We start from the raw sequence: 20,419 nt of genomic DNA, 5'->3' as shown, positions 1-20,419 counted from the left end.
CAGAGGAGAACCAGGCCTGCCTCCCTTTTGAGTTTAGGGCAAGGATGTTATATATGTTGATCTAAAAAAGGTAAAAGTGCACATGAAATGCACATATGTGCACAGGTACACTCAGAGATTGGCTATGCAACCACATCCAGGTACACTCAAGGGGTGGCAAACGTGACCTTAGAACTACTTGAGGTGCAATTCTTCCTTGGGAGTAAGCCCCACGGAACTCACGTTCCAGGTAAATGTGCAGAAGACTGTGCTATTAATGTATGGAAGGGCTCTTAGATGCTAGGGAATGGAGAGGAGTACATGCCAAAGGTGGGAGGTGTTGGGAACTGGGCTCATCTCAAACTCAAATCAGACTAGGCAAAAGGCTCACTGTGAGGGCTTGGGAAGTTTCAGACTCCATACAGACCACTGGGCAGAGGCGTTCAGGGGTTCAAAGGTGGGAGATCCCATTGCTAGTGGGATGTGCAATTCTCCTCCCATATTGGTAGCATTTCAAAGACCAAAGATGCCAGCAAGATGACATCAAAGAAGTGCACGCACACTAAAATCTGTGATGCTTTCTTCTGCATCTTTGTCTCTCACTGTACTTTACTGGGACAGTGTCCTTCTTTTGCAAGGTGACAAGCACATTCCCTGATTCAAAGCACAAGAGACTGCCTAGGAAATGTAGGAAGCAACCAGAAACTAAGTTGGGCCTTCAGTTCCTCTAGCTCAAGGCTTGCCCATCCTTACTGGCAGCGGCTCTTCACAGTCCCTGACTGGAGGCCTTTTGGAGCTGCTGGAGAACAAATCTTCAGCCTTCTGAACACAGGAGTTGCTCTGCTATCAAGTGATAACCTGTACCACTGAGCTGGCACCTGCTCCCTCTCCCATCTTTCAGACTTACCCCAGTGCCCCGTACCCAAGCACCCTTTTCCTAGCAAAAAAGTAAACCTAAGAAACCAAAGAATATACTTTCATCCGTTTTAGCTTTTGTATCCTTCATTTATATTTTAGCCTGGAAGTCAAACCTATCCCCTTCTGCTAATTTTCATCTATGGGAAGGGGAAAGAAAGCAAGAAAGAGGAAAACAAAATGAAAAAAAGAAAAAAAAACTTGAGGCATATCATGGTGATGTGTATTTTGATGGTTTGTATATATTATATATGTGTGCGAGTATTTTTTACCTGTAAATCTCTTTTTTTAGAGAAAAAACACCAATAAAATGATAATTAAAAATATTTCCTCAGGAAAAAAAGCAAACATTAACGTGTTATAAGATTCCTGCAGTTGAGATACTCCACCAAGAGGTCATCTATTCCATTCTTTTCAACAGATAATCTTGTTTTAAATATTTTGCCTTTCTCTAATGTAGTGGGGTGGAGGGAAGCAACCAGCAGCCCTAAGCTTAAATTAATGGGGGGGGGGGGGGTTGATGGAGAAAAGGAGGGTAGGAGAGGAAAAGAAAACTCAAAATGGATGGAGCAGCCAGAGAAAGTCCCTGCGGGCACTTGGTTCAGACCACCAGCACGAGCAAACTGTCACTCTTCCAGCCCAAGAGAAATTGTGCATGTGGGAGAGGGAGAAGGGGGTGACAGGAAGAAAGGTGGGAGGGAGCCTGGATTTTCAGGCATGTGGAGAGGAAGAACACCACACAAGATCCTTATCTTCATCCGTAGGATTTCTTATCCTGGTAGAGTTCTCACACCATTAAGTAATATGGCTGGCAGAATTTCATCTTTACCATGTTTGACTTGTGCTGCTGTGCAAAGGTGATGAGACCATAGTGGGGGGCCAAATCAGCCTGACTCTGGGCCACCTCCTGCACTTCCTGTGGGGCGGACAGTGCCCAGTGCCAGAGGGGCAGGACAGCTGTGCCTAACTCAAGCTGGGCACAGCCAAACTCCTTGGGCCCTGTGCAGGATCATGGAGGGGAGCGGGGTGACAGCTGTTGAAAGCGGGCTGTTTGGCTGCTGCCCTGGTTCGCCACCCCGTGCTTCTGCTGATGGCTGGAGAGTTGTCATTCTTGGCCAAGAGTGCGGAGAGGGATCCTCACAGAGGGAGCAGGAGCTGCCTCACATGGGCTTGGAAGCCCAGCATGGGGCACCTGTGCATTCCTGCTCAGCAGGGCTGCACTCTCCACTCCTCGGGCCTTCCTGACCCCTCAATTCACAGGTTGGGGCTCGGGGGGGCGGGTGATTCTGCCTGTCAGTGTCCCATAGATGCGTATAGGGTGACAGGCAGGTTCCCCCACCATCCAATCAGCAAGAACATCACAAGCCAGCTTGTGGCTGGAAGGGGGGAGCTTAGCTTCCTCTAAAGGCAGTGAAACTGAGTGGGCCCTTTTTAGATCTATATCCTGCCTTCTTCCTTACAATAAAGTGGCTGACATCCTCCTCCTCTTGCTGATCTCAATCTTATGCCCACAGCAACAGCCCTGTGAGGTAGGCTGAGATGAAAGTCCATGACTGTCACAAAGTCACCCTGTTGGCTCCATGGCTGAGCCAAGATGAGAACCCGCTGCCTGAGTCCCAGTACTGTGCCCTTAAGCACTGCGCCACACTGGCTCTCACTGGTCCCAATGCCTCCCTTATTGCACCACTTGAGAGGGAGGAGGCGGCAGCCGGAACCCATGGCCAGAGTGGAAAGCCTTCTGTGCCACTCTTACCAAAGGACTCCTCTTTTTTGGCTTGACAGTGGCTTAGCATTTTGCCTGGGACAGCACACTAAGCCACAGCGGGTTTCCTAAACAAGCCATGGCTACTTGGGGTGGTTTCTACGCTACTCCTTGGTGGCTTATAAACCACCTCCCTGAAAATGAGGAGGGTTCACATGACATGCTAAGCCACCACCCCTGTCTGGGGGCTAAGCATGTCATGTGAACCCAGCCATGGCCTGGAGCCAAGCTTTTCAGTGCAGCCATGGACACTGGGAACTTCCTTCTCTCTTCCATCCAAAGGATAAATGAGAATTTTGATATCCTAAATTGTACCAGAGATAGTAGAAAGAGAACTGGTTATTTGAAAATCCCTTTTTTATTGTAGGCTTACCTTCAGCAACAGCTGCTCACTAAGGAAATCAAAGTAACAGTGTACAGGAATTGCATACCATAATATGCTAGGAAGCAGAGGGTTTAGAGTCACCGCAACACGGCAGATGCTCCACACTGAAACCAGTTTTCAAACCCATGCTAAGTGTCATGGCTCCAAACTGAATAACTCTTAGAGCTGTAATTCTGTGAAGGGACTGAGCATCACAAATATAGAACAATTCAGTCAGCAGCACCCTCATGAGACTTTTGCCCTTTGCAAGAAACTGGCTATTTCATGTTGGTTTTCCTTTTTTTTTTTTTAGTACAGATGTGTCCTAAAAGAAAGAGGGCACTCCTAGTGAAGGGGTGGGCAACTTGTTGAAAGCATGTATGTATAATCTTTCACACAGTGGGGACAAGGCAATGGTGGGTGGGACAAGAGCCAAAAGAGTGGGTGTCCCACCTTTCTGCCCCCCCCCCCACTTTCTCTCCTTCCACCCAGCTTGCTCTTGAGGAAGGGGCATAGTGCTCTTGCCAGAGGTCTGAACTGATGGCCTGCAGGGAGCTTCTGAATTCAGGCTGAGAGCTGCATGGAAGCAGGCCAAGGTGACCCACCCCTGTGCTAAAAGAAGCCCTCTTTGCAGCATGTTTTGATGGCTACAGTGATGAGCTGGTCTGCTGGTGTAGAAGAGAGTAATGGCAGAGCAAACAAGTCTGGCACATCAGGGGCACCAAGCTGCGGGAAGCAAGCAGCTCAGAGGGGAGAGGAAATGGGATGTGGACAGACAGATGGCTGGTGGATGGTCTTGAAGGAACAGGCTTTCTGAGTGGCTTGCTGTTTTTCACAGATTTCACTGGAACACACAGCTAAGCAGTTGCCTCCCATTCCATGGGCAGGGGCCCAGGTGCTGCCAGCTGCACTGATTTTCTTCCTTTTGCCTCAGCTCCAGCAGAGGAGACTCAGAATAGCTTTGTTTCACTTGCATGGATGACGGCATTGAGAAAGCCCTTCGCTAGGATGCACCAGCTTCTATGCTGAATTTGGCTTCAAGATCCTGGCCTGCAGAAGCCCAAACCAGCTTCTGAAGCAGAGCCCAGAAAGCTGACATGAAGCTCTGTCTGTCCAATAGCATCAGCCAGGTGAACGGTGCACAGAGCCAGTGCTTGTTTCAACAAGCCAACTCTTGCTTGCTACCTGTGATCTGACGTGCCTTCAGGATAAAACCACCAACTGCCGAGAAAGGCAAAGTCATTCAGTCTCCAGGGTGCCAAAGATGCTCATAAATTCAGTGAGGAGCAGCTCTACCACCTGGTTCTGGTACACCATGCCCTCTACCAGGCTGGTCGCGTCACATTCATGGCGCAGCAAAGTTGGTCCAAAGACGATGCCAATATTCTGTGTTGTCATCCGGTTGACGTCTGAGAGCTCCATCACCCTGAAGGGAGACAGAGAAGGGATAAGGAGAACCACCGCAATGCACATCTCTCCCCAGAATGGGAAAACAGTCAAGGCCTGATTTTTAAAAGAAGAAATGCCAGAAGTCACATTCATTGATGTGGACCATGTTTTCCCTAGTTCTGCTGTGGCCTTTTTGTAAATACCCAGATAATGGGAAAGCATTTTACACATTTTTGCCCTCTTCACAGATCACACTAAAGAGATTTTTAAAAATCTGAAGCTCAACATATCGTATTCCAAAACTTAGAAAAGACGTATTTCGGTATTCTGATCTCAGCCACTTGATTGCATATGTTTATCTTGCCTCAAAAGTGTCATGCAATTCTCACGTCCAATACTGCCATGTTCAGATTTTCTAAACAAATATATACTCACAAAGTTGACTTGAGGGCAAAAACACAAGAGATGGAATTCTACTATGGTGCTTCCCGATTATATCTTTTTCCTAGACACTGCCACACTGCCTTTAATTAAAAGTTTCCTTGTTGGAGGTACTACTCATTTTATTCTTTTGTGTTCAATGCAGCTACAGGATTTCCCTTGTAGTTAGCTTTTATTCCCAGAACTCTGGAGGAAAGCTTTAATGGGTTCCTTTCATTCTTTCTTTTTCATTCATTCATTCATTCATTCATTCATTCATTCATTCATTCATTCTTTATTTATTTATTTATTTATTTAGATAGCTTCTATGCCGCCCCATTCGCCGAAGCCTCAGAGCGGCTCACAACAATAAATAAATAATAACAATATAACAACAATATAATTGGAGACGTCCTGGCCAAAGATGCAAAATAAATAATTAATATTAGCAATTAAAATGACATTTAAATAAAAAGGTCTTCGCCTGGCGCCGAAAAACAAATAACTTTTAGTGGTTTGCTTCATTTGATTTTCCAGAGATTATTTCGCTAGAAAAGGGAAATGTAATAATGAAAGAGAACCAGCAATTAAAGCTGCCATGATTCTACTGGGAACATGAGATTTTTAAGGGCCATTTGAGAGGCAATACACTCACCTGTGCTGCATAGGAAGCAATAAAATAGAGAGACCTGGCAAGGAGAAGGACACTACTAATTAATGCTGCTGGGGACCTTTTCTGAGCAGAACATATTTTTAAGAAACCCAGAAAGCTTTTGGCCATGGAAAGGCTGTTGCTAAGTAATGTAGCACTACATTATATGCCACATGGGGCCTCCGTTTAATTTCAGTTTCTAGTTGGCTACAGAAAAGTAATGCCTCAATACTGCTAAAAGACTAGTATGAAAGTAACCTTCCTCAGATAAGAACCATTGACAGAGAAAGTCTGGTATGAGTAACAAGCTGCATGTTTCAGCACGGGATAGCAAAGCAGGGACACAGGCAATTTGGACAGTTGAACTCAATTTCCTTACTTTCGGAGATGCTCCAGGAGATATTGCAGTGTGTCCCGATTCGACTGGGGAAGGCTCTGGATCAACCCTGCCAGCTTGGATATTTTCTCCTTCAAGTCGGGCAACTCTGTAATGAAAAGCAAAGGTCACACTTTTGTTGTGGTGGAGGAGGAGTTTATGGGACTGCTTATAAGGACATGTGCACTTTCCAAAGAAATGGCATCAGCTCTCACCAGAAAACTAGGGTGCTTGTTTCCATCTGCAGCTCATCTTGTGGAACTCAGGATGAAGTGAGTGAAAACAAGCACCATTCTTGGCAGGCATCCCAGGGTCATCATGGCTCAGATTCTGAGCAAGATGACCTTGCAGACTCAGGGAGAGGGGGAGGCATTTGAAGGCCCCACGTTGTCTGCCCACAGGTTCCCAGGCCAACCAGGAGAGTAGGCCTGTTCTGGAAGGGACAGGAGGAATCGAAGAAGGGGAGGAGGGAGACCCATTGCCTTGTGTGGTCCCTGGTGTATTAGCACAACCTCCTTTAAACACAGTAATTCACATTTCAGCAACAACCTGCAGTTCACTGACAGCCCACATTCAATGCATACTCAACCTGAGTGGGGTTATTGTGTCAGAAAGTCAGGAGAGCCTATTGAATGGGTAAATGGAAGGCCTCTTCTGGAGGGCAGGCTGGAATGCAACCCAAGATCTGCCAATGCCCAAGTGGCTTAACTGAGGAACTACTGTGTTCCCAGAAAGCAACGAATGATCCATATCAAACAGACAATTATTCTATATATTTGGACCCCGTGCATAAGGTGCAAGGAGCATCTGGAAAGTTGTTCTTTTTCTGCAGGAGAAAGCTAGGCGAACAAATTCATTGCACATGGCATGCTTCCTAGAGGTGGGCCTAGCATTGAAGAGAATATCATGGAGTTTTACTTCTGGCAGGAAATTGGGGTATGCATCACCCACATTAGTGATGCCAAAGCTAAAGGGCAGGGAACAGGAAATGCACTTACTGACAGCAGCTATAAATTCATCAAAAAGGCTGTAAGGCACCAGTGGTTCAGGCAGCTCCCGGAAGAAGAGCTTGAGGGCCCCTGTTATCACATGCACATCATCCCACTGCGGGTCAGTCAGGTGCAGCTTGTCCTCTGGGAATTAAGGAATAGCAGGAAGAGTCAATGTGTGGCACATTGATCCAGGAGAGAACACAGGAATCCTTCGAGCTCAGAGTCTCAAGGAACACATTCCTTGACAATGTAGCACTGATAACAAAAAGTTGTAATGAAGAATACTTCATTTCCAGCTTTTCCTGATGCAGCCATGACCTCTCCAGGATACTCCATTCCATTCCTGATCCTTTTCAGTTTTCAAACAGGCAGGAAAGTACGACAGAACCAGAAAGGACCAGGAGGAGGAAGCACCAAACACTCCAGTTTGGAATTGGAAATTTTCAATGTACAGAGTGACTCTCCGAGCCGTGACCTGGTAAACCTTATGAATCCTGTGGGAGGTGCTGTTGCTACACAAATACCCATGGAACTGTGGAGACGAGGGAAGTGAAGCTGATGGGGCTGGTGATGATGGGGCTGGTGAATTCGGCTCCTCGGATTCCAGACTGTTAACCTTGTGCTGGTGATAACTGGCTGCAGTTCAAGTTGAGGCAGATTGTAGCTTTCTGCCTCTAGGGCAAACCACAGCCTGCAAATGCTTTCACTGCTAATGAAATCTGCACAAAAAAAAAAACACTGGACAACCATGTGCCTGTAGTGTGATGTGCACAGAATCGGCCAATTTGCCCAAAATAGTATCTTGTACAATTCTTAATTTGTGCAAATTATGATTTTATACGAATCAGCAAAATCTACACAAATCCCGTCCGGATTTCAGATGCCTATTTGCATGGATTTTTATTAGTATTTAAACAAAATGTGCACAAATCACAGTCTCTCTTAGCGATGGAAGTCTGTGAACTAAAGACTTCTGATCATCAGGAACAGGAAATCAGTCCAACAACAGGCCCAATTTCCCACTTCAAGGCAAATTTGGGAAATATGCAGAAATACAGCAGTTGATATATTCTTGTTGATCAGTCGTTTTGCTTGTCCAGCACGACTAGCCTGGAGGCTAGTTCCAGGGCCTGCACAAGCACCTTTTCCTGAACTTATTCTGCAGCTAAGCCCTGACCAAAACATCAATGCACTATCCCTAAGAATTCTTAAAACACACACAAAGGCAGCACTCAGTTTGTTATCCCTGAGCACTCTCTCTGTTAGACCAAGGTGGCTATGCCACGGCCCCCGCAGCATACCAAGACTGAGGTGTTCCTCAGTTTAAGCCTGCAGGTGAACCACAATGCAAACACCCAGCTAGTGTTGCTACCCATTCACAGCGACATGCGCAAGGGCAAGCATGAGAGAGCTCCTGTTTAGCTTTGTTTGGCCAATCAAGCCAATATGAAAGAGACCCACCTTTCCTCAAATCTAACCATAAACTGAAATTCAACCCCAATCATAACACCAAGTTAGAGCACCTGTACATGCGCAAAGGCTGCAAGTGAGGGTTTCATATTGATTGATCACTTTGTTTGCCTGCTCCAGACAAGATTTCAGCCCTTGCACATGTACAGAAAGCTGTGCTTTCCTAAGCTGAACCCTAACCACAACCCAAACCCAAATCGATCTCTAACTCTAACTGGAACCCAAAACCAAATCCCCAGGTAATCCCCAGCAACATCTCATATGCATCTAATTTGCATTCAGACGCTTTATGCAAAAGGAACACTCTGGGGATTTCTCATCATCCATTTACCTTACCCACTCTAGGCTAATTTGAGGCCATACATCAGAACGGTTTCCAAAAGGTCTGGTTTCTGGACATTTTTTTTGGCACAGCTCATACTTTCTGGCCACTCTGAGCATGTACCAAGTCTCAGAAGTGTCATACTCATCCTGGTTTTTGTAAACCTAACCCTAACCTGGATTTTAACCCTTAGCTAGAATAGGGCTCAACTGCCCATGCATCCCCCTGGTTAACAATAGGTCAGGTTATTCAACATTTCTTGGTACTGCTCATCCTTTCCGGACACTTTTAATATGATCCAAGCCCCAAAAGTGCCACAGTCATCTTGGATTTGATAACCCGGACCTTAGTTGGATTTTAATCCTGACCCAGTATCGCTCAACTACCCATGCTCTTCACGGGTATGCAAAATGCCAGTAATCCCACCTTTTCTCGGCACAGCTAATTCTTTCCAGCCACTCGGAGTATGTACCAAGCCTCAAAAATGCCACAGTCATCTTGGTTTTCGAAACACTAACCCTAACCTGGAGTTTACCCTGACCCTAACATAGGGCTCGACCGCCCATGCATCACAGCTGTTTCCAAAAGGTCAGATTTCTGGCCATTTCTCGGCACTGCCCATCCTTTCCAGCCACTCATAGCACCTTCCCAGTCTCAAAACCAGCACACTCATCTTGTTTTTTGTAACCCCGATGAGTACGACCCTGGCAGCTCTCCAGTGTTATTTGCCTTTGGTCGCTTTGCCGGCCTACTCAGAGTTACTTCCAGGCTCAGTTCTCCCTCCCCTGAGCCATAACCTTAAGATTGAGCCCAAAACCATTCCACCACCCACATGTTGTAATTCTTGTGCCCTCAGGAAATTCTTCCTAACGTTTAACCTAAACCCTTATTCTAAAAACATGTACCCAATGGTTTTGATACTCAGTTTCTGGAACAGCAAGGAAAGAAATGTGTTCTATTTGTTTTCATGTCGATTTACTGGCTAAGAATAAGAGGCCTGCATGACTCCAAGGCAAGCTGCACTGACTGCAGCGGGAGAGCCACATCCAGGGTCCAGGGTCCGCTGCCACCCTCCTTTGCTGCCACTAGTATTGCTGCTTTCTCAACAGCTTCTGCAGTGATGGAATCTCAGGTGACTTTTCAAGGAATTTTGTAAGGTTTGGAGGAGTCTGATTCTTCTTCCAAACACAGCAGGTGCACCCTGCACACCTTGCTGGGCTTCTTGCCACTGATGGAAAGTCAGCCATTGGCTTTCTTGTTTTGCATGATCAGTGCAGTTAGAAGGCCCTTGAGCTTCGAGAGGCAAAGGCACAGAAAAGCAGCCAGCCAGACTTACCGTGGCAGCGTTGCTCCGGGAAGACATAACGCCCGTCTGATGTCACTGCCCGCTCTGCAAAGCAACATAATAGCTGTTGAGGACACCAGACCAAGAATGGGCCCTTGCGGCAAAGAAACAAGACACTTAAGAATAGGCCAAGCGACACTCACAGTGTCACTGCAGTTTTCCAACTTCTCTTGCACATTATAGATACCAGCCATTCAACTTGCCCCTCACCTCATGTGTCAGGCCCACAATTAGCACTTTGATTTCATCTTCTTCTTTTTTTGTTATGAATTATATCTTGCCTTTTTTCCTTCTTGCAAGGGGCCTCCTTTCTATTTATTCTCATAACTACTTCACAAGGTGTGTTAAGTTGAGTCATTGAGTGGCCCAAAATCACTCAGTGGGCTTCATAGCCAAGACAGGACAGGAACCCCGATCTCCCAAGTCCTAGTTTAACTGCTACACCACACTAGCTCTCATATACAAGAACGTGTGTGTGTGTGGACATGCATGAAATCATCGTCTGCATGCTTTTGTTCATTTTTCGCTCTACCCTTTCTTCTGTTTTAATAAAAACAGTTTGGGAAATAGCTATGGCGATAGGGAAGCAATAGTGTCAGAGATGTTGGCCAGCAGGCCAGTTTCCCCCTCCTGGGGCTCTTCCCCAGGGCAAATGAGATCACGCCAAAAAGAATGGCAGGCCTGGTTTTTCAGGCCTCACCTTGGGGCAGGGAGAGCGGGGCTGGGCAGGACAGTTCAGGCCAGCTTTCTCCCTTCAGCATCCCCTCCCTCGCCATGCCTTGTCTCCACATCAGTGCAGGCACTCACCGCGATCAACTATGAACCTCAGCTTCTGAATGATGGCCAAGTTCCCACTGACCCTGTAGATTCCATCCGCATCCAGCCCTGCAGGGGAAGAGACGGACCCAACTGTGAATGCCATTAACCCAAAGGAGTGGAAAAGGGGGCACAGATGCACAGCTCTCTCCCCAGCCCGAGGTAGGGCTTTGGTAGCGCTGCCTGGGAGCCCCTCCGCGCACACTGACCTTTCTGCTCCACCGCTTCCACGCACTGCCGGACAAAGCGGGGTACGGTGCTGCCTTCACGCTGGCACAGGGCTTCCAGTCGGCAGCCAAAGACCTGGTCTGGGGATAAAAGAGAAGCAGGCTTAGCAGGGCAGGATACTCCACTTCCATGGGAAGCAGAAGAACATAAGAAAAGCCCTGCTGGATCAGACCGAGGGTCCCCCTAATCCAGCATCCCGTACACACAGTGGTCAACCAGCTGCCCACAGGATCCCTCAAGCAGGATGGGTGCAAGGCCTCCTCCTGCCCAAGCTCCTCAGCAACCAGAGTATGCAGGCAGGCCACCTCGGGTAAAGGAGGCAGCACACAGCCAGCAAGGCTAATAACCATTGATAGACTCCTCCCTCGTGAATCTTCCCAATCCCTTTTTAAAGCTATCCAGATGGTGGCCATCACCACTTCCTGTGGCAGTGAATTCCATAGCATAACTATACACTGCATGAAGAAGTACTTCCTTTTATCTCTCCTCCCACCACTCCTTCATGGATCACTGCCCTGTCATGGCAAAGGGGCTTGCATAGCTCAATGAAGGCTTAGCAGGGCAGAATGCTCCAGTTCCATGGGAAGCTGCCGGATCTTTGGCTGCCGACTAGAAGCCCTGTGCCAGTACACTGGAGAAGGAAATGGCCACCCACTCCAGTATCTTTGCCATGAAAACCCCATGGACAGTACCAAAAGGCAAAAAGATATGACGCTGGCAGATGAGCCCCTCAGGTCGGAAGGTGTCCAATATGCTACTGGGGAAGAGCAGAGGGCTAGTACTAGTAGTGCCAGAAAGAATGAAGCGACCGGGTCAAAGCAGAAAGGACACTCAGTTGCAGATGTATCTGGTAGTGAAAGGAGAGTCTGATGCTGCAAAGATCTATACTCCATAGGAACCTGGAATGTAAGATCCATGAATCAAGGCAAGCTGGATGTGGTCAAATGAGATGACAAGACTGAACATCGACATCTTAGGAATCAGTGAACTAAAACGGACAGGAATGGGTGAATTTAATTCAGATGGCCATCAGGTATACTACTGCAGGCAAGAATCTCTCAGAAGAAATGGAGTAGCCTTCATAGTCAATAAAGGAGCAGGAAAAGCAGTACTGGGATACAATCTCCAAAATGACAGAATGATCTCAGTTCGAATCCAAGGAAAACCATTCAACATCACAATAGTCCAAGTCTATGCCCCAACCACTGGTGCTGAAGAGGCTGAAGTTGACCGGTTCTATGAAGGCCTACAACACCTTCTAGAATTAACACCAAAAATGATGTCCTTATCATCATGGGGGATTGGAATGCTAACGTAGGAAGCCAAAAGATAACTGGAATAACAAGCAAGTTTGGCCTTGGAGTGCAAAATGAAGCAGGGCACAGGCTGGTAGAATTTTGTCAAGAGAATACGATGGTCATAGCAAACACTCTTTTCCAACAACCCAAAAGACGACTCTACACATGGACATCACCAGACGGTCAACAAAGAAATCAGATTGTCTATGTGCTGTGCAGCCAAAGATGGAGAAGCTCTATACAGTCAGTAAAAACTAGACCAGGAGCTGACTGTGGCTCAGATCATGAGCTTCTTGTGGCGAAATTTAGGCTTAAATTGAAGAAAGTAGGCAAAAGCACTAGGCCACTCAGGTATGACCTAAATCATATCCCTGATGAATATACAGTAGAGGTGACAAATAAATTTAAGGAATTAGATCTGATAGACAGAGTGCCTGAAGAACTATGGACAGAGGTTCACAACATTGTACAAGAGGTAGCAACTAAAACTATCCCAAAGAAAAGAAATGCAAGAAAGCAAAATGGCTGTCTGAGGAAGCTTTACAAATAGCTGAGGAAAGAAGGGAAGCAAAAGGCAAGGGAGAAAGAGAAAGATACACCCAATTGAATGCAGAATTCCAGAGAAGAGCTAGAAGAGATACGAATGCCTTCTTCAATGAACAGTGCAAAGAAATAGAAGAAAACAATAGAATAGGGAGGAACAGAGATCTCTTCAAGAAAATTGGAGATATGAGAGGAAAATTTCATGCAACGATGGGCATGATAAAGGACCAAAATGGCAAGGACCTAACAGAGGCAGAAGAGATTAAGAAGAGATGGCATTAAGCTCTTTCTTGTATAGTTCTTCTGTGTAATGTCCCTGATACGCACGATGGGGTGGTCACTGACCTCGAGCCAGACATCCTGGAATGTGAAGTCAAATGGGCCTTAGGAAGTCTGAGCAACAACAAAGCTAGTGGAGGTGACAGTATTCCAGCTGAGCTATTTAAAATCCTAAAAGACGATGCAGTAAAAGTGCTACACTCAATATGTCAGCAAACTTGGAAAACGCAACAGTGGCCACAGGATAGGAAAAGGTCAGTTTACATACCCATCCCAAAGATGGGTAATGGCAAAGAATGTTCAAACTGCCGCACTATTGCACTCATTTCACATGCTAGCAAAGTGATGCTCAAAATCCTACAAGCTAGGCTCCAGCAGTATGTGGACCAAGAACTACCAGAAGTACAGGCAGGATTTCGAAGAGGAACTAGAGATCAAATTGCCAACATACACTGGACCATGGAGAAAGCTAGGGAGTTCCGGAAAAACATCTCCTTCTGCTTCATTGACTATGCTAAAGCCTTTGATTGTGTGGATCACAACAAATTGTGGCAAGTCCTTAAAGAGATGGGAGTACCAGACCATCTTATTTGTCTCTGCAGAAACCTATATGTGGGTGAAGAAGCAACAGTGAGAACTGGACACGGAACCACTGATTGGTTCAAAAATGAGAAAGGAGTTCGGCAAGGCTGTATACTGTTGCCCTGCCTATGTAACTTATATGCAGAGCACATCATGAGAAAGGCGGGGCTAGATGAATCACCAGTTGGAATTAAGATTGCTGGGAGAAATATCAACAACCTCAGATATGCAGATGATACCACTCTCATGGCAGAAAGTGAAGAGGAACTAAAGAGCCTCTTGATGCAGGTGAATGAAGAGAGTGCAAAAGTTGGCTTGAAACTCAACATTAAGAAAACTAAGACCATGGCATCTGGTCCTATCACTTCCTGGAAAATAGATGGGGAAGAAATGGAGGTAGTGACAGATTTTATTTTCCTGGGCTCCAAGATCACTGCAGACAGGGACTGCAGCCAAGAAATTAAAAGACGTTTGCTCCTGGGGAGGAAAGCTATGGCAAATCTAGACAGCATACTAAAAAGCAGAGACATCACCCTGCCAACCAAAGTGTGTATAGTCAAGGCTATGGTTGTCCCAGTTGCAATGTATGTCTGTGAAAGCTAAACCATAAGGAAGGCTGAGCGCCAAAGGATTGAGGCCTTTGAATTGTGGTGCTGGAGGAGACTCCTGCGAGTCCCTTGGACCGCAAGGCGATCAAACCGGTCAGTCCTAGAGGAGATTGACCCTGACTGCTCTTTAGAAGGCCAGATCCTGAAGATGAAACTCAAATACTTTGGCCACCTAATGAGAAGGAAGGACTCCCTGGAGAAGAGCCTATTGCTGGGAACAATAGATGGCAAAAGAAGAAGGGGATGGCAGAGGATGAGGTGGCTAGACGGAGTCACTGAAGCAGTTGGCGTGAGCTTAAGTGGACTCTGGGAGATGGTGGAGGACAGGAAGGCCTGGAGGAATGTTGTCCATGGGGTCGCGATGGGTCGGACACGACTTCGCGACTAACAACAAACCCACCAATCAGCTTCAAGGGATGGCCCTGGGTTTGAGTGTTATGGGAGAGGGAGAAAAATGTCTTCCTCTCTACTTTCTCCACACTGGGCATTATTTTAAACACTTTCATCATGTCTCCTCTTCCTTGTCTTTTTTTATGCTGCCCCAGTTGCTATAGGCACTCCACATGGGGAACAGCTCCATTCCCCTGATCATTTTTGTTGCCCTTCTCCGAGCCTTTTCAAACTCAGTTGTGTCCTTTTTCAGGTAAGGGGACTGGAACACAATATTCCAAGTGCGGTTGCACCGGAGATTTCTATAAGGGACGTACGATCTTGGCAGTTCTATTTTCTGTTCTGTGAAGGAGCAATGCAGCTGGGAAGGGTACTGGCCCTGGAACCATGCATGTGGAGCCACTCCCGACCACGTCCCATGTCCCCCTCCCTCTGCCACCACCGATCAAGGATCCAAGGAAGCCCTGTGCACAGAGAGGTTTACGCGCACAGGCAAAAAGACTTGGGGTAGGTCACCTGAGGAACTGCGTCTTCCTAAATATACCTGCTCATCTTCAGTAGCCTTCCTCTGGGAGACCTCATCAAATGAGGTGAAGTGGTTGACAACTAAGGAGACGGCCTTTTCAGTGATGTCACCTCAGATACAGACTATCCTTTCCAGAAAGACTGTCTTGGAGCTTATATAGAAGCCTTCTTAGCGCCAGATGAGTTTTTTTGTTTTCCTGTGCTTTTTAGCTCTTTTTAAAATTGTGTTTGAGAGCTTTCAGGTCTTTGTGATGCTTCTGGCTTTTATTTCATCTTGTCACTTTGGTATTATTCTGTTCTAAACTTAGAGCTTTGTCGTATGTTTTACGACTATATTTTATGGATTGTCTTGTAAACCACTCAGAGAGCTTCAGGTTGTATACTAATGTAATTGGATGGATGGATGGATGGATGGCCCATCTCAGAGGTTCATAATAACACATGGATGGTGGGGAGAGCTATGTGTTGTGAGAGGCAAGGCCAGAAACACCACACATTGGTGTCCTTTCTGCATTGCCTCTTTGTGCAAGTAGATGAAGAGGGCGCAGAACACATTCGCTTCTGATCTAGTTAATTTAGTCGTAAAGGTTGTAAACTGTGCATTTTATAAGGTCCACATGTGTGACTATGTGCTCATAATCACTTTCTCATTCTCCCTCACACAGACATGCACACACAGAAACTGTAAACAGACAGAATGCTATTTGCGGTAAGTAGCTAAAACAACTTACACACGTTTCAGAAACCATAAATCCACAGTCTTGCCCAAAGCAAACTGAAGTAAGCAATTGCAAAGCCTGCGTTTTAGATAATTCCAGCCTCTCAGATTGATCACTTGTTGCAAAAGAGTTGCCATCTGACCCAAAAACAGTGGTTACAAGAGCAACTGGGTAGATCAGCTTGATGCTGGAATACCTCCTCAGCCAGGAGGAAATTGGCACATAACCCCAAATGCCACACTTTGGAATATTCCATCGTTTGGTAGCTGTCCTCTGGGCTGAGTTATTCTGATTTATGTTAAGGCTATATTTCTGTTATCTCACTTGCTGCCATGTACAGACATATACACTTTAAAATTAGTTCTAAGATAGCTCTGACACTGAGGTGCAGAGTGTAACTAGTCCCAGGCACTACGCACTCATGTTAACAACAGTCACACCAAAATGTGCATCCATTCATTGCAGCAGTCCTGGCCTGGGAGCTCCCTTTGCCTTCTCCAAGGTTCCATTCCAGGCATGCCAAAGATCATCCAGACAGCACAGCCAGGCACCAAAATAAGCATGCATCAGATTGTTGCCAACCTAGCAAAAAGCTTCAGCTCTGGGGTGGTAAAGAAATGAAATAAATTATTGAGGAGGAGGAGGAGGAGGAGGAGGAGGGGGGGCTGCTGCTGCTGCTGCTGCTGCTGACAGTGCCCACTATCTTGCTACAGGAGCTCGGGTAGTCACCTCGAATCAGTCCTTTCTCCTGTAAACTCTGCAGGGGTGGTCGTTTGGCAATGAACCGCCTCAACTTGCTCTTGACCCGTTTCTTGTAGGCTCGGTCAGGACTTGCCGGTGCTAGGGAGAGAAGGGGAGAAGATGAGGCAAACCCCTTGTGCCAATCCAGCCTTGCTAAATTTAGGCAGCTTTGTATCTGCTCCATCTCGGATCCACCCAGTCCTGCCTGCCTGTGTCTCACCCTTTGGGAGTCCCAGATCATCTTCCTCATCAGCACTGAGATCCACAAGGTCAGCGCTGTTGGAGCGGTACAGCGGATACAGCAGCGGCTCGTCCAGAGGGTTCTCTTCATCCTGCAGTGTGGAAGGGAAGCAGAGTAAGCCAGAAGGGAAGAGATGATCCAGAACAGGCAGGTGAGTTTCCTTCCCATTTTGTATTCTGCAGACTGATTCAGTGCAGCCCTCCAGGCTGGGATGGGCTAGGCTGGCCAGTGATTCACTGGAGGGACAGAGCCCTGACTGACAAGCGTCCTGCTGCCCCTCTCTGTGGTCAGCCATGCAAAATGGCCCCCAGCATCGACTTTTAATTCCACCTGTGACACTGGAGCCCAGCAGCCACCCGGGCATGGACTCGGAAGCTTGGGGACAGAGGACACACTGGAGTCAGGTATCACTGTGGATTCAAAGACTCTCAACCCCGAAGGTTGCTTGAGATTCCCCAAGTCCAAGCAGCTGCAGCCTGGGAGAGGAGCAGTCCCTCAGCTTCACAGCAGCAGCACACTCAGCTCCAACGGTTCCACGGAGGTGGTACCATGAGCAGCATGAGTTCCTGGAGAGGAGGAGGAGTGCCAGGCTGCAGGCCAGAGGCCTGGCCATTTGGGGCAGAAGTGCAGCACCTCAGGGCTGGGGGCCAAAACCCAATCCATTCCCCCTTTCCTGGCCCCTTCCCTTCTCCCGCAGTGGTTTCTCAGCCTGTGCATGTTCTCCCCATCACCACAAGCATAAGAAAGGACTGCCACGGCTTAGGTGCTGCCAGGAAGGACCCCCTGTTGAAATAAACTGGGGGGATGTTCTATTTTGCCTGCCCCCTGGTGACCCCTGTTGGGCAGCCCCCTTCAGACCTCCTTGAGTGCCCTGTGAGCACCACCTGATGAGCATCAGAAAGGTTCTGCTCATCAGCAATACTTCAAGCAAGAGGAAAAAATGGGGGTTTCTGCCTGCACAGTGCCCCTTACTCACCAGCCTGCGGATGACCCCTTTGATAGCCTGGTACCAGTCCTGGCTCACAGTCTCGCTGTCTGATTGCAAGAGATACTCATTGCCAGTCACGGTACGGAACTAAGAAGAAGAGGCACAACGGGAAGAGACCAGATTGGTCAGCCTAGGGAACATCGCATCCTGTTTTTCTATTAGAAACTGGCTGTTGTCACACATACAACTAAACCAAGAATCTGGGCTTAATAAACTACAAAGGGAGTAAGCATTGTGCTGCTCCACACAACGCATTTGCAACCACTTCCTTCCTTCTCTCCTGCAGGTGAGTAAGCAAGCAGGAAGAAATAGCTTTGTGTTTCATACTAAGCTGAGATGATGGTTGGGTGTACCTAAACAAGCCATGATATGGAAGCCAGGTACCAACCCTGATTTGAAGATGGCTTATGATCCTAGCTTCTTTAAGCACAATTAGCTGTAACCCTCTATACAGGCACAATGCAAAGCAATCTCTTTGTGGTTTGTTGGCTTATTTGTGGAAATGGAGGAACAAAGTGGGAATCAGTCTGCTGCTGGTTCATGCTGCATTTATTAAACCAGGATTCTGGGCTTATGTGAAAACTTGGGCAATGTCTCATAATTCAAGGGAAAAGTGTCTGGGTAGTCACAGGACAAAGATCATGTTGACATTTGCTCCCAAGATCATTACACCCCAAGACTGTGCCTGCACTTGACTCGACTCCAGGGCAAGGAAGGAATGATTCTCAGTGTTCACATTCCATGAGATTCAGTCCAACTGTTATGAAGCTTCTATCTCCTCTTCCCACTCACAATACATGCAATGACTGCTAACTTAGGTCCTTCCCCATCCTAAGCCCAAAACACAACCATTAAAGGAACAGCAACCAACTCATGGTGGGGCACACAGGGCTCTGCTTGCAGCCCCGTGTGCCAGGCGGGAATCCATTCACTGGGCACTGCCACACTCACGTGGATGACGTTCCGTTTGCTGGACAGGTCCCTGGCCCATTCAATGCGGGCCCCACGCAAATCCACACTGCTTTCTGGTCGGGTACCGAACGGAGTCTGCAGGAAGAAAGGAATTAGGAAGTTCCCCAGACTTCACTGTATACTGTGGGTGGGTTTGCGTGTCACGCTAATCCACCCTGGCAATAAGCCACAGAGAGGTGGTTGCTATACAAACAATCCTTGGTGTATGCACAGATGATTGGGTTTGCCATGGGCTTTTTCTTCCCCTTCTCCCACTCAGTCTCCCAGCCTATATCCCAGGGGACAACATGGTCAAAGCCACCTTGTCACTCTCCTAGCCATGACTGTGAGCTATTTCAGGCTCACCATGGCTTTCTTCTCATTTTTCATTTTTTCTTCTTTTTTCATGAACTAGCAATTGCAGGCAGCCAGATATCTACTCTGCATTAGCACTGTAGACTCATGGCTAATTGTTCTATCACCGTATGCTAAATAAATAATAACAATTACATCCTAAGTGAGAGCCTGTGACAATCCCTCTGTAGAGGGATGTCACTGGTTGGCCATTCCATTGTTAAAGAAAAAAAACCGTGTGTGTAATTTTTTTTCATTTTTTCTTCCTAGCTGGACTTATGCAAATGCAGAGGCACACACTTCTGTGGATCTGGAGGGGTGGAGGTAGCAGCTATCACAGTACAGCAGCTATCAACCCTGGGAACTGACACAGAGAGGCTCCCAATAGGCTTACTGTTTCTGTTGCTTTACACTGACAGCTGTCAAAAGGTAAGCTATCAAGAGAGAGCAAAGCTACAAGTGATCAAGTGATCTTAGTAGTGAAAGTGGGTGGGAGTTACTCTTCTGCCAAATAGATCCTTGGGGATCCATTTAGCCAACTACTGATAAGACTAAATGCTCAGGATGGAAAAATAGCACACATGCTCCTTTCACTTTGCCTTCGATAGCTGTCAAAAATAGGACTTTCTTCAAAAGCAGAGATTTAGGTAGAGCAAAGTAGGGCAATTTGGACAGGGATGCATATGGAATCTCTCCCACACACACACATAGGCACACTTTTCTCCTTTGTCCATCCCTTCTCTCTTTCCCTATTTCCAGAGAGCAAGCTGCCAAAGGAAGACAAATCCCTACGATGAAGGACTGAGCATAAAGGTTTTGCAAGCTAGGCAGAGGAATGGATATGGTCTGCTCGCTCCTGACCATCCTCTGCCCATGCTACTCACCCATGCAGTTGCCACCTTTGGTTCCTTGTAAAACATGAGGCTGTTCCCAGCTAACACCAGCCATGATGGCGCCCAGCACTTTCTGGGGGAGTGGGAACAGTGAGAGAAACCGTGTGAGAAGCTGAGAAGAGTAACATTGCCAACACACCCACTCCATGCACACACAGGTGTTAGAATAAATGCTCCCCCACTGCAAGCACAGTGTTCATTTGCTGAAAGGAATGCTGCAGTGGTAACAATGACCTCGTACCTCACTCTTCCTGTGACAAATGCTAGGGAAGCCAAC

General features: G+C 47.0%; 1 protein-coding gene across 7 annotated transcripts in view; it reads right to left on the bottom strand.

Moving 5' to 3' along the window:
* Positions 1–2,995: 2,995 nt before the first annotated feature.
* The window catches only part of ARHGAP9 (Rho GTPase activating protein 9), a 44,318-nt gene continuing 26,894 nt past the window's right edge, over positions 2,996–20,419 (bottom strand). For all 7 annotated transcript variants that reach the window (XM_044443219.1, XM_044443218.1, XM_044443220.1 and 4 more), the window contains 11 exons: positions 20,134–20,215; positions 18,896–18,991; positions 17,933–18,031; positions 16,936–17,047; positions 16,704–16,814; positions 11,012–11,110; positions 10,794–10,871; positions 9,978–10,031; positions 6,856–6,990; positions 5,861–5,966; positions 2,996–4,446 (listed from right to left, as the gene is read on the bottom strand). In XM_044443219.1, coding sequence (XP_044299154.1) covers positions 4,260–4,446; positions 5,861–5,966; positions 6,856–6,990; positions 9,978–10,031; positions 10,794–10,871; positions 11,012–11,110; positions 16,704–16,814; positions 16,936–17,047; positions 17,933–18,031; positions 18,896–18,991; positions 20,134–20,215 — 1,159 coding nt within the window. In that variant the 3' untranslated portion in view covers positions 2,996–4,259. The remainder of the gene's footprint in view (positions 4,447–5,860; positions 5,967–6,855; positions 6,991–9,977; positions 10,032–10,793; positions 10,872–11,011; positions 11,111–16,703; positions 16,815–16,935; positions 17,048–17,932; positions 18,032–18,895; positions 18,992–20,133; positions 20,216–20,419) is intronic.

The sequence above is a fragment of the Varanus komodoensis genome, unplaced genomic scaffold, assembly GCF_004798865.1.
Source record: "Varanus komodoensis strain SLA01 unplaced genomic scaffold, ASM479886v1 scaffold41, whole genome shotgun sequence".
NCBI lineage: Eukaryota > Metazoa > Chordata > Lepidosauria > Squamata > Varanidae > Varanus > Varanus komodoensis.
This window is presented reverse-complemented; position numbering and strand designations above follow the sequence as displayed.